General features: G+C 37.7%; 2 protein-coding genes across 7 annotated transcripts in view; both read left to right on the forward strand.

Annotated features, from left to right (window-relative positions):
- The window catches only part of Bsg (immunoglobulin domain-containing protein Bsg), a 37,222-nt gene that overhangs the window by 14,264 nt on the left and 8,870 nt on the right, over positions 1–14,088 (forward strand). For all 6 annotated transcript variants that reach the window (XM_017157754.3, XM_070211777.1, XM_070211778.1 and 3 more), the window contains exon 3: positions 12,818–12,932. In XM_017157754.3, the coding sequence (XP_017013243.2) occupies positions 12,818–12,932 (115 nt within the window). The remainder of the gene's footprint in view (positions 1–12,817; positions 12,933–14,088) is intronic.
- Positions 8,753–11,006, forward strand: LOC138912034 (uncharacterized). The gene is made up of 2 exons (XM_070211773.1): positions 8,753–9,879; positions 9,955–11,006. The coding sequence occupies exon 2, from the start codon at positions 10,050–10,052 to the stop codon at positions 10,920–10,922; it is 873 nt and encodes a 290-aa protein (XP_070067874.1). The 5' UTR covers positions 8,753–9,879; positions 9,955–10,049; the 3' UTR covers positions 10,923–11,006.

A 14,088-nucleotide genomic window follows, 5' to 3' on the forward strand; every position in this document is an offset into this window, starting at 1 on the left:
TCGTTTAATTAGACACACCAACTGCAAGCAAATAAAATATTTATGTACAGACACAAGGCAGAAGGCAGACGCACATTCTCAGCACCATCCATAGATATTCCCCTGTTATTTCTACATACTTGAAAACGTTAAACAAGTGTTTTGTTAATGTTTGTTTGCTTTAAAGACGTCTAATGTGCATTTGTCCGAAAACAAAAAAGAAATCCCAGAGGCCAAGAGCCAACGGATAAATGAATGAGGAACATTTTTCAAGTTCTTTTCAGTTCCACATGTGCCAATAGAAATTGTATTTGAAGTGTTTAATCCCTAGTATTAGTTATTAGGGATATTCCAGCTTGTTTTTACAAAGTACACCTTGTCAATCAATGTTGATTTAATAAAATATAAAACTTAATTTTTCATTAATAACATAGTGATAAATCACTCAAAATTTATTAAATCTTATTTTAAAATTTTTATTTTAAAAAAGTAGCTTTGACAATTTGCTATTAATAAAATGGTATTTGCTTGGAATTCATGTTAGAAATTCATGTTTCTTATTAAAAAACAAGAAAGGAAGCTAGCTTCGGCCAGCCGAAGCTTATATACCCTTGCAGATCATTCCTATTAATTAACAAATCGCAAAAATGTTCAATTTTCTAATATTTCTCATTAATTTTCCGATCGTTCCTATGGCAGCTATATGATATAGTCGTCCGATTTTGATCAAATTAAAATTGAAATTCGGAAATATTTAAAAAGAGTCATATCCTAGAGTAGAAGATAATACAATAAAAACCAAAGAAGCTTGAATTTATTTCCTATTACTTTTCCATTAATTTTCCGATCGTTCCTATGGCAGCTATATGATATAGTAGTCCGATTTTTTAAAAAATTAATTCGAAATTCAGAAATATTTAAAAAATAACATCCCCAAAAGAAGAAGGTAATATTTCAAAAAACACCGAAGCTAGAATTTTTTAAAGTTTTTTTTTTCCGATTGTTCCTATGGGAGCTATAAGATATAGTTGTCCGATCCGGTCGGCTCCGACATATATACTACCTGCAATAGAAAGAAGACTTTTGCGAAAGTTTTGTCCCGATAGCTCAAAAACTGAGAGACTAGTTTGCGTAGAAACAGACAGACGGACAGACGGACGGACGGACGGACGGACGGACAGACGGACAGACGGACATGGCTAGATCGACTCGTCTTGTGATGCTGATCAAGAATATATATACTTTATGGGGTCGGAAACGTCTCCTTCACTGCGTTGCAAACTTCTGACTGAAATCATAATACCCTCTGCAAGGGTATAATAACTCATGGGAAATATTTTAAGGTTTTTTATATCTGTTCAGAGGCTTTTTCGATATTGTACGGAAATGGGGGCCAAAATAATCGAATACCCTATGTCAAGAAAGTTTCCCTGTTCCTTAGACATGCCAACTTAAAATATCGACCCCTTTCTCCCAGTGTCCCCAAAGGTATCAGCGGTAAAAGTGAACTGCAACTGCAATTGCAAATGCAAATGCAACTGTTGCTGTTGTTTTCTGTTTTATCCCCCGATGCACTTTGCGTGCTGCCTTGTTTTTCGCGGCTGTTGCTTTTGTTGTGCGGTGGGGTTAAGCTGCACAAAGTTTTTTACACGCACACATTCGGCGAGATACAGATACTATATTGTCTGTTTGTTGGAGGGGGTAGGTTGGTTGCAAAGGTGCGGGCACAGACATATCGCACGGTTAGCTACGAGCGCCCCTCGTCATTTTCGTTTTGGTTGCTTTCGCTAATTTTAAAATAGACAAACAATTTTTTATTTCAATTTACAGCAGCAGCCAGAGCACGCACACTTTCAGAGCAGAGCAAACACACTATAGAGAGCGTATTATAGCATACAAAACCTAGACACATGACTACTATACATACTATACTATACTCCCATCACCCCCATCATCCCCATCCCATCCCATTCATTGTGTTTGCTTTTCCTCGCGTAACCCGGCTGCGTATTTAAATATTTATTTATAAATCTCTGGCTGATTATGATAAGCATGATAATAATAATCACCATAATGGTTAGTTGGCGCATTTTAAAAGTGACACATCCCCCTGCTTCGCACCAGAGAATCATCCCTTCATTATCTATCGCTTCTGTTCGTTGTTCGTTGTTCGTTGTTGTCATTCAAATTACTTTGTTTTCGTTGGCCTCACAGTGCGAGTATCTGTATCTGACTCTGCGTTAATATCTGTGTGTTGTTGTTTGTCAAGTGTAGCCGAGTTCTCTGCATTTAATTGGCATTTCTCATGCAATTTACTTAATGAACTTTCCATACGAAGGCGATTGCCTTCGCCTTGCGTTCACTGACCCATCGATCGATCGATGGGTGAATCCGGTTCGGTCAGACGCTCTCAATCGATCGTCAATACGGCAATTGAGTCAATCAGTCAGCCACTTGAAGTATTGAGCATTTTCGGAAAAATCAATTATATAATTGGGGAATAAACCAACGCAAAGGAGGCATGCGATTTCTGAGGCCAAAACAATTAGTAGTACACAGGGCTTAGTTTTTGTGTTTCAATTAGAGATGATAAATTTCTTGGAAATTATTTATTTTATTTTTATTATTTAAATTTTTACATTTACCATACTTGACATTATCTACATTTTTTAATATTTTGGTTTAAACGAGTCAGCTCACCCTTTTGCATGTAGTTTTTACAGGATATAAACTCCTTTGGTCATGGATTAACATTTTTCTTAATTATATACAAATGAGCTTAAACTTTTTACCGACTGCAAAAGTTGTAAATCAGATTTTCATAAAGTTTTTTGGGGAATTGTTGGGTGTTCTGCTGGTGGCCCTCAAACTGTTTGAAATTAGTTTGCGCACGATGTGGCTATCCAGTGCACTTAAAACTGTGCTTTCACGTGCGCAGCGCCTGCTAAAAATAAAACAAAATCACAGATACAGTCAAAGTCACACATCCATACACATATAACCATTTTAGCTTGGTGTTAATTAATTTTTCTTATACTCGTTGTTTTTTTTTCGTGTTCATTTAGTGTAATTCTCGTGCACTTTGCGTTCGTTTTCGCGGTGTTTTGCAAATTCGCTGTGTAAATTTTAATTTAATTGCTTTCGGCTACAACAATTTTGACAACAACATATGCCGAATCTAAATAGCCAATATAGGAACAACAATAACAAGATGATCATTTGTTTTTCTCGATGTGGTTTCTTTTGAAAACCAAAATGCCGTCATTAAAAAATAATAAAAATCTTGAAGCTTTTTGGGTAGAACAAACTTGTTCAAGTGTAATAAGGATTTAAACACTTTTATGCTAATGCTCTGAGCGACATGTATAATATAATATGATTTTTGACATCATATCACCCAAATTATGTGGGATTTTAACATATGGGCACTTCCAAAAAAAAGTCCACCAAGCCAAAAACCTTGAAACTTGAATAAAACATATTTCCACATGATTTTGCCCCGATATTAGTTTCTAATTAGTTGGATACTGAGCTTAACTACAAATTTGGAGTATATTTTGATTATTTTTATGACAAACTCCACCAATATACGCAAAAATCAGTTTTTGGCTATTTTTTTGTTATTTTTTGGACCTGTCTTCTGTTGTTAATTTATCCTATAGGAATGCTAATATGTGACATTTTTCTGTACTGAATGCTTCATTCACATGCTAAACTATTAAGTTAAAAGCAAAACATCCAGCAATTGAGAGATAGAGGTAAAGAAATCCGCTTTACAAAACAGTCGGAAAAAATGTCCCGAGCGACATGTCCCGAGCGAATGTGGTTGAAACTGCATTAAAAAAAAACGGCAAAGAATTTTTGAGTAAAACCGAAAGCATTTCACAGCGACATGTTTGAACAACATTCTAAAAAAAATCGCATTCAAATATTCCATCAGAATTCGCTAATATCTAGTGTTAAATGAACTTCCCCGAAATCCACTTCTATTTTTGTCCCGAGCGAATACGGCAGTTTTTTACCGATATCTTAAAAACTAAAAGTGGTACAAAATCAAGATTTTTACCAAAAATAGAGCTTGGGAAGAGTGAAAAGAAAAGCCCATAATTAAAATTAAAATCCATTGTTTTACAAATTTTTTTCAACTTTAAAGTTGTGCAAATGTCCCGAGCGACATTTTGGAAGTGCCCATATATCTTTTCACTTTAATATCACTATGGACGGCAGTCCATGTAGTGACGAAGCGCACCAGGAGAGTGTGCGAAGGCGACTACTATATATACACGAAGAAATGAAAATCTACTGTGATGGTCCGATCATAATGAATAATACACCTATCGAAAGGTATTGCGAAAACTAACAGGATTGCATACCAAGACTTTAAGAAAATCAATTGGCTTGGGAGAGAGAGCGGTGAAAGTGAAAAAGTGAAAATTTCGAAATTTGGAGCTGTTGGGGCCGGTGGGGATAAATGCCCCCTCGCAATGTTTTAGTTGTATTCCTTTTGAAAATACCCGTCGAATGAGGGGTCATTTGTCAAAATCCGACTCTCCGTTCAAAAGTTATAGCCAAAATAAGATTTTCTTCTTCTTCCCAAAATGAAAATTTAATTCTGTTTGTCCACTTGTCCACTTGTCCACTTGTCCACTTGTCCAAAATATGTTTTTTAAGTTCTGAAAATTTGATATGACGTTCATCACATCGATATAAAAAACTTTTGTTCTACCACTTTTGGAAAAACCCGCTAGTTTAGCGGGAAAACAGCTATAAGTAGCTAAAATTCGGAAAGCCGTAACTTCTATACTACTAAAGCTACAGGCTTGTGCTGCATCTCGTTTGAAAGGTATTTTTAAATGCTATAAACGCCTTCTATATGCAATTTGTGTAAATGTAATACTTAAAAAAATATGAACAAAAGACAATTTTTTAAAACTTTTTTTTTAGCTTTTTTTTATTTTTCTCAAAAACGGCTCTAACGATTTTCTTTAAAACCTTAAACTGTATAGCCCTTGAGATTCCTTAAATTTTGGTATATAACACATTACTGTAAAAAGTCACGTTTAAGAGTTATTTTTATTCGAAAATAGCCACTTTTGCCAGCTCGAACAATTAACGCTCCCTGAGTATTGAATTTTGTGGGAGGGTATCCGAACTGTACTTTAGGGTCATGGAATCAGTAAATTTGCACTTAAGAGTTCCATATAGGAATCTTTTGTTCTACGACTTTTGGAAAAAGCCGCTACTTTAGCGGGAAAAAGCTAAAAATAGCTAAATTTCGTTAGTTTGTAAGTTCTACACTACTAAAGGTACAGACATGTACTATACCTCGTTTAAAAGGTATTTTGAAATACTTCAACGCCTTTTTAACTTAATTTGTTAAAATACAATAGTTTAAAAATTATGATTGACCAATTTAAATTTAAATGTATATATTAGCTCCTATGAGAGCAAATGTAAACAAACAAAAACTTCTGATATCAAATAAAAACACCTCTTAACGAGGTAAAAAACTAGTGACGACCGCACCTTCAACATACAAAAGTTCTGATATCAACATTTGTGACGAAAAATTATTACACTCGTCATTAAATAGACTTTCTAATCTTTTCTCATTCGTCACGCTGCAATAGAAAATGCCTGTAAGGGGAAAAAGGCTGGAATAGTTTGCTAGGGCGGGCCGAATGAGAAAATATTAGAAAGTCTATTTAATGACGAGTGTAATAATTTTTCGTCACAAATGTTGATATCAGAACTTTTGTATGTTGAAGGTGCGGTCGTCACTAGTTTTTTACCTCGTTAAGAGGTGTTTTTATTTGATAACAATATGCTTGATAAAGATATGGTCTTTGATACCTATTGACAAACCAATACTGCCAATTTGTACGCACATAAACCCAGAGGCAACTGCCTTTAACAATATGTCACAAGTTTGCGATGCAGGGGGGCGTTTGATTTTCCGGAAGGGGGTGTTGTTCTGAAGACTACAGGCAGTCCCATAAATTTGATTAAATAAACTTTTAGTTTTGCGCTTTTTTAGACGAACCCCACCCCACCGCATCGCACCGCAGCACATTCATTTGTTTTGTGCTCACTTCTATTTGGCGCAAGCAGGAATGCGACAAAAACTATGCTAGATGAACAAGCAATAAACCATAAATTTCTTGTTCTCTGTCGGGAACAAAAACGGCAACTGACGGTTAAGCGTTTAGGGCTTGTCGGGCTGAGAAATGTGGTATATATAGAGTAGGCAAAAGGGTCGGGATAGGAATGCTAAGGTGTGCTTTTGTACACCAGGGCTGCAAGCCATTAAAAATATTTGGCTTTATCCCGGAAAAGCTTGCCCAGAGTTTGCTTAATATTGTGGCTTTTGTTTTTTGATGGAAATTTGCTTTGGGTTTTAGTGTTTCAGGTTTCATTGCTTGTTCAAATGTTTGACTTAATAGGGATACGCTATACTATCATTAAGAAACTGGAGTAGTTAAGGGCAGGAAAATACATATTTAATTTAAAGACAAATATTAAGCAACGTTGCGTATGAGCAATATAAATATTACGTATACGCCCTAAAAATACTGAAAATCTGTCAATATTGCTTAATCACCTTAACAACAGGGCAGTCATTCGCAGCTTTAAATAAATAGTAAATGATTTATATTTCATTGTATATTGCGCATACGCCGTGTGGTTCTAGTACTTGTAGTTTATACACATATTTATTTGTCATAGGTTCTTTTTTGTTCAAACGCAGCATCGCGTGTTGTTTTACTTTGTATAATTATTTAACTTTTTTGGTATTTAAAATATTCCTTTAATTTAATTTACTATTCTTATATTCGCTACAGCTTGAATTAAATGAAATTTTAAAGAGGTGACATCCCTGGCACCTGTAAGAAAAATATAAATACCTTAAAACGAATGTGTGTGTGACAGTGTTGTATAAATTTAAATTATTGTTCAGCTGTCTGCTGTCTCCTCTCGTTCTTTCTCACTCTTTCTGCTGCTGCCGGCTGCAATATGCTCAATTGTGTTGTATAGCCCCATCTCGCTCTCGCCCATTAGCCGTGTAGTTGTGCTGTCCAAAGTGACAAAAGCATTTTCGGCGGGCGTTGGGTGGGGAAAATGGGGGTAGTGGGTGGTTGGGTGGTAGGGTGGCATTTTAGACTTTGGCGGTAGCGCGACTCATGCATGTAAAATGTTTGTAAAATAAATTGTTGTAGCTCTTCACGCGCTCTCTCTTTGCCCTTCTCTCTCACTTTCTCACTATGCGTGTGTGTGTGTGGGGAAAATCTACATTTCCCTACGCCTAACCCTCTTGTTGTCCAAAGAATATGATAGTAACTCAATGTACAGTTTAAAATAAAATTATTCACACATTTTTTCTACAAAATTTTGTTTAGTCATAATGATATTGATACTGGTTCTTTTTCTTGTATTTATTTTGGAAAACAGTAAAATAAATAAAGTTGAGATTTTTCAATTTTTAAAAAACATTTCAAAAACGTAAATATGACATAGCATAAAAAACTCATAAATAATTTTAAGTATTACCAATTTCCCATTCCCATTATATCTTATCCTGTAAAAATTTAAATTGTGATGTAAAGATGTTGGCCTTAAGAGGGTTAATGTTTACACAGGGACAGAATAAAAGAAGGAAAATGTCAGCAGATGGCAAAAGAGACGTAAACATAATTTAACATCAGTTATGTGCAAACGTGCGAGTGTGTTCATGTGCGTTGACATGACAGCGATAAGGATAAAGATAAAGACATTGTCCGACCGCCCGCTAACTGTTTTAATCAGCTGATAAGATTGTGTGCTTATGCTTCATTTGGCCCCGTGTTGCTGTGTTCGGCTCGGTTTATTTTTTTATCAAGCTCGTCAGTCCATTTTGTAATACATCCGGCAAATATATATGGGCAACAGAACGAGGAAATACACGTACATTTGTACTTATGTCCAAACACATATGTACTCCCCGGGCACACAGAATTACACAAATATTTATGGCCCTGCTTCTGTGTTATCAGAGAGTACTTGGCGATAACAACTCAACAAGTTATAATGGTTCGCCACAAGGCTTCGCAGCAGGTCTCAGTGGGCTTATGCAGTTAAAACTGGTCGAAATTGACGTCATCGATGCAGTTTAAACCAGTCGTCGGACCATTGACGTCATTGTTTTCGACTATCTTTTTTTCTTCGTTGATTAGAAGCAACCCAAAGTCGAGCAAAAAATCCAATTATTGAGGTTTCGCGGAAAGTAATTAGTTTCCGACATGGAAACACAATTTATATTCGTTTACAGCGAATTTTAAATAATGGAAATACCTTCAAGAAAACTTTTTGGTTTGATAAAAATAGAGTAAATTCATGTCCATGCATTAATTTATTTTTTATTATTATAAATGACTATAAAACCAATGAATAAATTGTTTAATCATTGACGTCATATATGGTACTATTTCAAAAACAAAAAATATATTTGTATTATCTCACGATGTCATGGTATAAATGCATAAAATCAAGCGGATAATAAAAATAAGTTACGATATGTTACGAAATTGATAAGCGCCACAAACAATAATTTAAGCTAATTTTCAGACGACAGAAAATTGCATTTTTGGTGGTTTTATTTCGTTAACTGCGATAATTGCGACAAACTGTGATAAATTAGTGTACAGTAAAGTGTCTTTCGGAATTGGAGAAAAACCCACTACATTCTATTTGTAGCATATACCTTCTAACTATCGCACATTGTCTCTTTTCTTGCCTTGTATCGGTTAAGTTACTATAAATCACTCAGTGCTGTTAGAGAAAACCAATTTATATCGATAAATAAGTTAATGTTAATTTCCACCATTACGTAAATAGATTTTCGGTTTATGTTAGTTTATTTTCCATCCGTGTGTTTTTGTGTTCTGTGTGTAAATGTGTTTTATTAGCCTCCTCCTTTGACCCCAGAAAAAAATAGAACTGCCCAAAGCATATAAGCATTTCGACTAGATAAATTCCAACATTGAAATATATATATTTGCAACTTGGCGCTGAAATCAAATAATCGATCGCAACTTTTTCAATAAATACCATAAACGGGAAAACACACACATAATATAAGTCATCACATAAACATTTATATTATTAGGAAGTATTGATGATCGATTTTTGTTTCTACTTTTTCGCCTTGAATTTCAGTTAGATTTTATTATTTGGAATCGTTTTCACTGGTCTACGGAATTTGATAAAGACTGGCGATTGGGATAGTATTTATCCAGCAGTTTTATAATCTGAATGTAAACTTTTGCAATTTGAAAAGAAAGTTTTAAAATCAATCATTATTGAAACTCAATGCTTGGAAATTGTTTACTTGGGACTTGGAAAACTGCCGTAAAAATATCTTCACAATCGCCGGCCTTAAAAGAATTCAATGTGGGTGGTTCGGAAATATCTAGAGCTCATAAATTTCCAGAAAATTCGTTAGAACAAAATGCAATAGATTTTACGAAATAAACTACATATATCGTTGCATTATTTCTGACGCCTTTTTGAGTAATTTTAAATTCTCTGATATTTTTGATGCACACCCCCGATGTCCATCAATTTGGTTGACCAGCACTTTTCCTAGACTAGTTATAAGTTCATTGTGTGACCCTTGAAGAACCCTATACCAACGTTCGCTTTTTGTTGTGGGAGCAGCCAACGACCAGAGCGAGGAGTTCACAGAGCCGACCATCATCTTTGGTGACCACTCGGTGAAGCTGGGCGAGGATTTCTCGATCACCTGCATTGTCCCGATCACCGAGCAGATCCATTGGCTCAAGAATGGGGAGCCGATCACGCGGCACAATCTGCGTCATGGGCGCGATGATCACGCCTACGTTTTGGAGGAGGGAACCTACGAGGGTGAGTATTTTGGCGGATGAACTTGTTTCCCGAGGAGTTGGTCATCATCATCATCATCTGTTGGTCCCGCTAAAGGTGATGAGCACAAGATCGAGGCCCACCTATATGTGAAGCATGCCCTCAAGGTGCACGAGGGTCGGTACCAGTGCAACCATCGCCACAGCAGCCACATGCTGCACGTGCGGGACTCCAAGGGAGCAGGAGGATTATCGGGAGCTAGCGAACCCACCGAGTCCGGCTATCAAACCATTGACGAGCTGACGCCCAACTCGGCGGGTGAATTCTTCACAAGAACGTGGCAGGAGCAGCAGCAACAGTTGCCCCACCAGCCGCACAAGCAGCACAAGTCGCATTTGGGCTTTGGAAACGATAGTTTGTCGGGCACTCAGCATTGGCATCCATCGGCGGGCGGCGGCAGCAGCGGGATCCATCGCGTTTATTCGAACACACCGCCCGATATTCCACCACCGCGCCTCAGCCTGCACACGGTGGCGCCACCGGAGCCACCCACCATACTGTACAATCAGACGCATACCACTGCCAGCGCCACTGCCACGGAGGCGAGCCTTCTCCTGACGACGGCGCACCACCATGCCCACCACCAGCAGCAGTTGCAGCAGCAGGCGCAGCATACGCTTAATGCTTTCCAGCTGCCACTGCCGCCGCGACCCAATCCTGGCCAGAGTGAGCGATACCAGACGCATGCACCGCACTATGTGCCGTATGTGGTGGGAACGGAATTGGGATCAGGAGGAGGAGGAGGAAGGGGAAGCGGAAGCGGAGAGCAGACCACCATTTCAGCAGCCACCAGCACAAAGGCCATGATGGGCGGATATGGTGGTGTTGCAGGTGCGGGTGTCGGTGTCCCAATGATGGGTGGCCAGGGGCATCAGGTGCATCAAGTGCATCAAGGGCATCAAGTGCATCTACAGCACCAGACGCTCTTGCCCGTCAAGATGGGTGAGCCACACACACAGACATACACCAAACACAAAACACACATGATACACCCACTAAACCTCTTATTAAAGTTCAACTTGTAAATGACCACTTTGTTGTTGTTCGTTTTTTGGCTTTTATCTCGCTCGCGCCGATCGAAACTGCCATTGTAATTGTTATCGTAGCAAATCTACGACCTTGCTCCCATTTTCAATTGTTCAGATAAGTAAAGTTATCTGTAAAGCTCTTTTACTCGAGTTGTATGATGTTTGCATCCTTATAAATCTCGAAATATCGATATCTATAAAAATCTAAACTTACATATTTAATTTAAAATACTTACTTTTCGGTTTTACCATACCATACCACCTTTAATTTAATTTTAAAAGTCAGAAATAGCATACTTTTTGAGACCTCAAAAGGCGATTTGAAATCTCCAAAAATCTTTGATATTTGTGAAACTGAAAATGGGAACAAGGTTATAGTCGTCATCGCTGCAATTGTTCGCCCACCCCACCCACTCGCTCTCTCTCTTTCGAACTGCATCTGATCTCAGCTCAGGCACCACACCTCTCCCTCCCTCCCTCTCGCTTGCGCTCGCCGTCTCTCTCTCCATTGCATTAACCTTGCTAGTCTAATTTCGGTGTTGTTGGTTTTTAATTAAACGTTAATCGCTCGCTCCCTCTCAGAGCGACGACTTTGACAAGCTCGATGCCGGCTTTCCCTCTCGCCCATACACACACACAGCAAACACACCCACACATCTACATACGGTCACACCTTTAAGTTGAGCTTGAGTTGTTTGCCTGAACTTTTTCATCATTGCCGCTCTTTCTTTGTCTTTTGTGCTTTACTTTCTCTTGATTTCATTTGTTGCCATGTCTTATGCCCTCTGTGAACTATGTATGTAGCTATCTCTATCTTTGTTTTCCTTTGGCTTTCTTTGTCTTTCTTTGACTTTCTTTGTCTTTCCTTGCCTCTTTCTCCTTGGTTCTTCCTCTTTAACGCTTTGGTTGTTTACTCTGATTGTTGAACACACAGTTGGCAGGTACATCGATTTCGATTTCAATTCTGATTCCATTTCGATTCGAATTTGATTGGCAGCCAGTTTTCGATGACGCATAAGTTTACAATTGGCAGCGTTTGGCTTACGAGCTGATTATAATCAATCAGACTGCCAGATAAGGCGGAAAAACAACACGTGTCGAGTCGCTGATTCTCCTTCTCTCGCTCTATTGCTTTTTTGTTTGCGCTTCTTGTCTATCGAGCTGTCGATAAATCGAGAATCGATCTAAATGTTGTATGTATCGCATTGTGTATATCGATAAACATAAATTTACCTACTTTTGCTCTATTTTATATCTTACAGCTAACTTAATCGATAAATTAATCAATTATACTATACATACCAAACTAATCAAACATAAATGTAAAATAATCAAAGTAATCTCAATTCATACGCAGCGTAAAATGAAGTTTATTTGATTTCAGTCCAAGTTTCGAAATAGTACAAAAAGTGTTTTATACCAGACAGGATGAATAAAATTCGATTGACCAAATTGTATGCTCTTTTGTTTTATTTATACGTATTCTTTAGTTTTAGTTTTAGTTTTACGAATATCCTTCTTTTTTTTGCTCCACCTTTGAGTTGGTATTAGTGATTTGTGTGTTGCTAATTCATCATTACTCTCCTAAGCAATTTAGTCAGTACTCAAAACCGAATCTCAAGCTCTCATCTCTCAGCCAAAAAGAAAAACCAAATCAAAAACCTCAGAAATCTCTTCAAAAAATCTCCACCCAAAAACCTCTCATACTTTAAGCTCGTTCTCAATTTATTCCTATAAGCAAATACATATATTTATCTTTATACAAGTTATTAGAATAAACTTTGTTTAAGCAGTTCTTTATGTAAACGTTTTCTCGTATCCCAATATTAGAACGCCATCCCACCTTTGCCAATATTTGACTAATCTTTTGTATCTATCTATAACATCTTCAGATAAGCTGGTGCCAAACTATGATAATGTCGAGCATAAAATGAAATTTTACGACATCAAAACGCCGCTGGTTCTCAGCTGCAACGTGAAAGACGCCCCCGAGAGCGTTCTCATATGGTAAGTCATTCCGAAATCCCCTACTCAGGGTTCCCAAAAATATCCGAGGATGATGCGAGGCAGGGTGGGTCTGTGTTTGTGTCTGTGTCCCACATAGTTAGTAGTTATAAGAGCAATCATTTTAATACGGCACAGCTAAGCACTTTTGCTTAATTATGTTGGCCTGACTGCCTAACTGACTGCCTGACTGACGTAACCTGGTAAGCGGAACGAGAACGAAGCATCAAACACCCTACACAGAGCTCTTTGGGGGTGTGTAAATCATTTACAATACCATCTTACAGTACACTCAGTGGAGGATCTAGGATTTGGTTGTGGGAGGGGGTTTTCAGAACAAATTTTTTAATGCATACTTTATGAATACCACATTTCCTTTCCGTTTTCACCCGAGATGGTGTCCGAGGATCCAGGCAGGATACAGCTAGTAATTGTATTTTTTAAACTGACTAAACTGTGAAACGATTAAATAAACACTGAACTCAAGTGTTTAATCGTCGACCATTTTCTGAGGAATTGCTCTATAACTTATCTTACAAGTCATTAATTTTATGATCTTAGAAAATAAGCAGCAAAGATCCATCATGCAGTTACTTAAATATTTCTTTTTAATTGTTAATTTTTGGTAATTAATTTTTTCTATCGCAAAGCTTGTAAGAATAATTGGACTACCCATTGCGAGAGTACAATCAGGTGCCATTTGTGCGAATGGGTACAGTTGAGTGGGGTCTGAAGGGTGGCACTTCTGGGAGAGGTGGTTACTGAAAAGTGCCTTCCTGTCTGGGACCAGTTAGTGTTGGTAGCCGAAGCGCCGAGCTCTGTGGCAGGGTCTGGTAATGGTAATGACACTTTTGTTCATTCCGGGACCTGTCCGGGTCTCTGGTTCTCGTTCTCGTTCTTGTTCTGGGGCCAGGGCCAAACTTTGCGTGTGGAATTAGTCTTTGAATAATTGGCAAAAGGCTTAGAGAACGGCGTTGGGCCAAGAGAAAGTTGGTTCCTCGAGTAGGTGCAGCCCGGCTATATGGCGATAACTGTAGAATTAATTTAGATAAATGGGTTTTTCTGCCAGCAAATATCTACGGAGGAAGATCAATTCTAAATTATTTCTTGAAATTCTATTATTACATTTTTTAGTATTTGTTATAATTTAACTAATTTT

Source organism: Drosophila takahashii, chromosome 2L, assembly GCF_030179915.1.
Source record: "Drosophila takahashii strain IR98-3 E-12201 chromosome 2L, DtakHiC1v2, whole genome shotgun sequence".
Classification (NCBI taxonomy): Eukaryota; Metazoa; Arthropoda; class Insecta; order Diptera; family Drosophilidae; genus Drosophila; species Drosophila takahashii.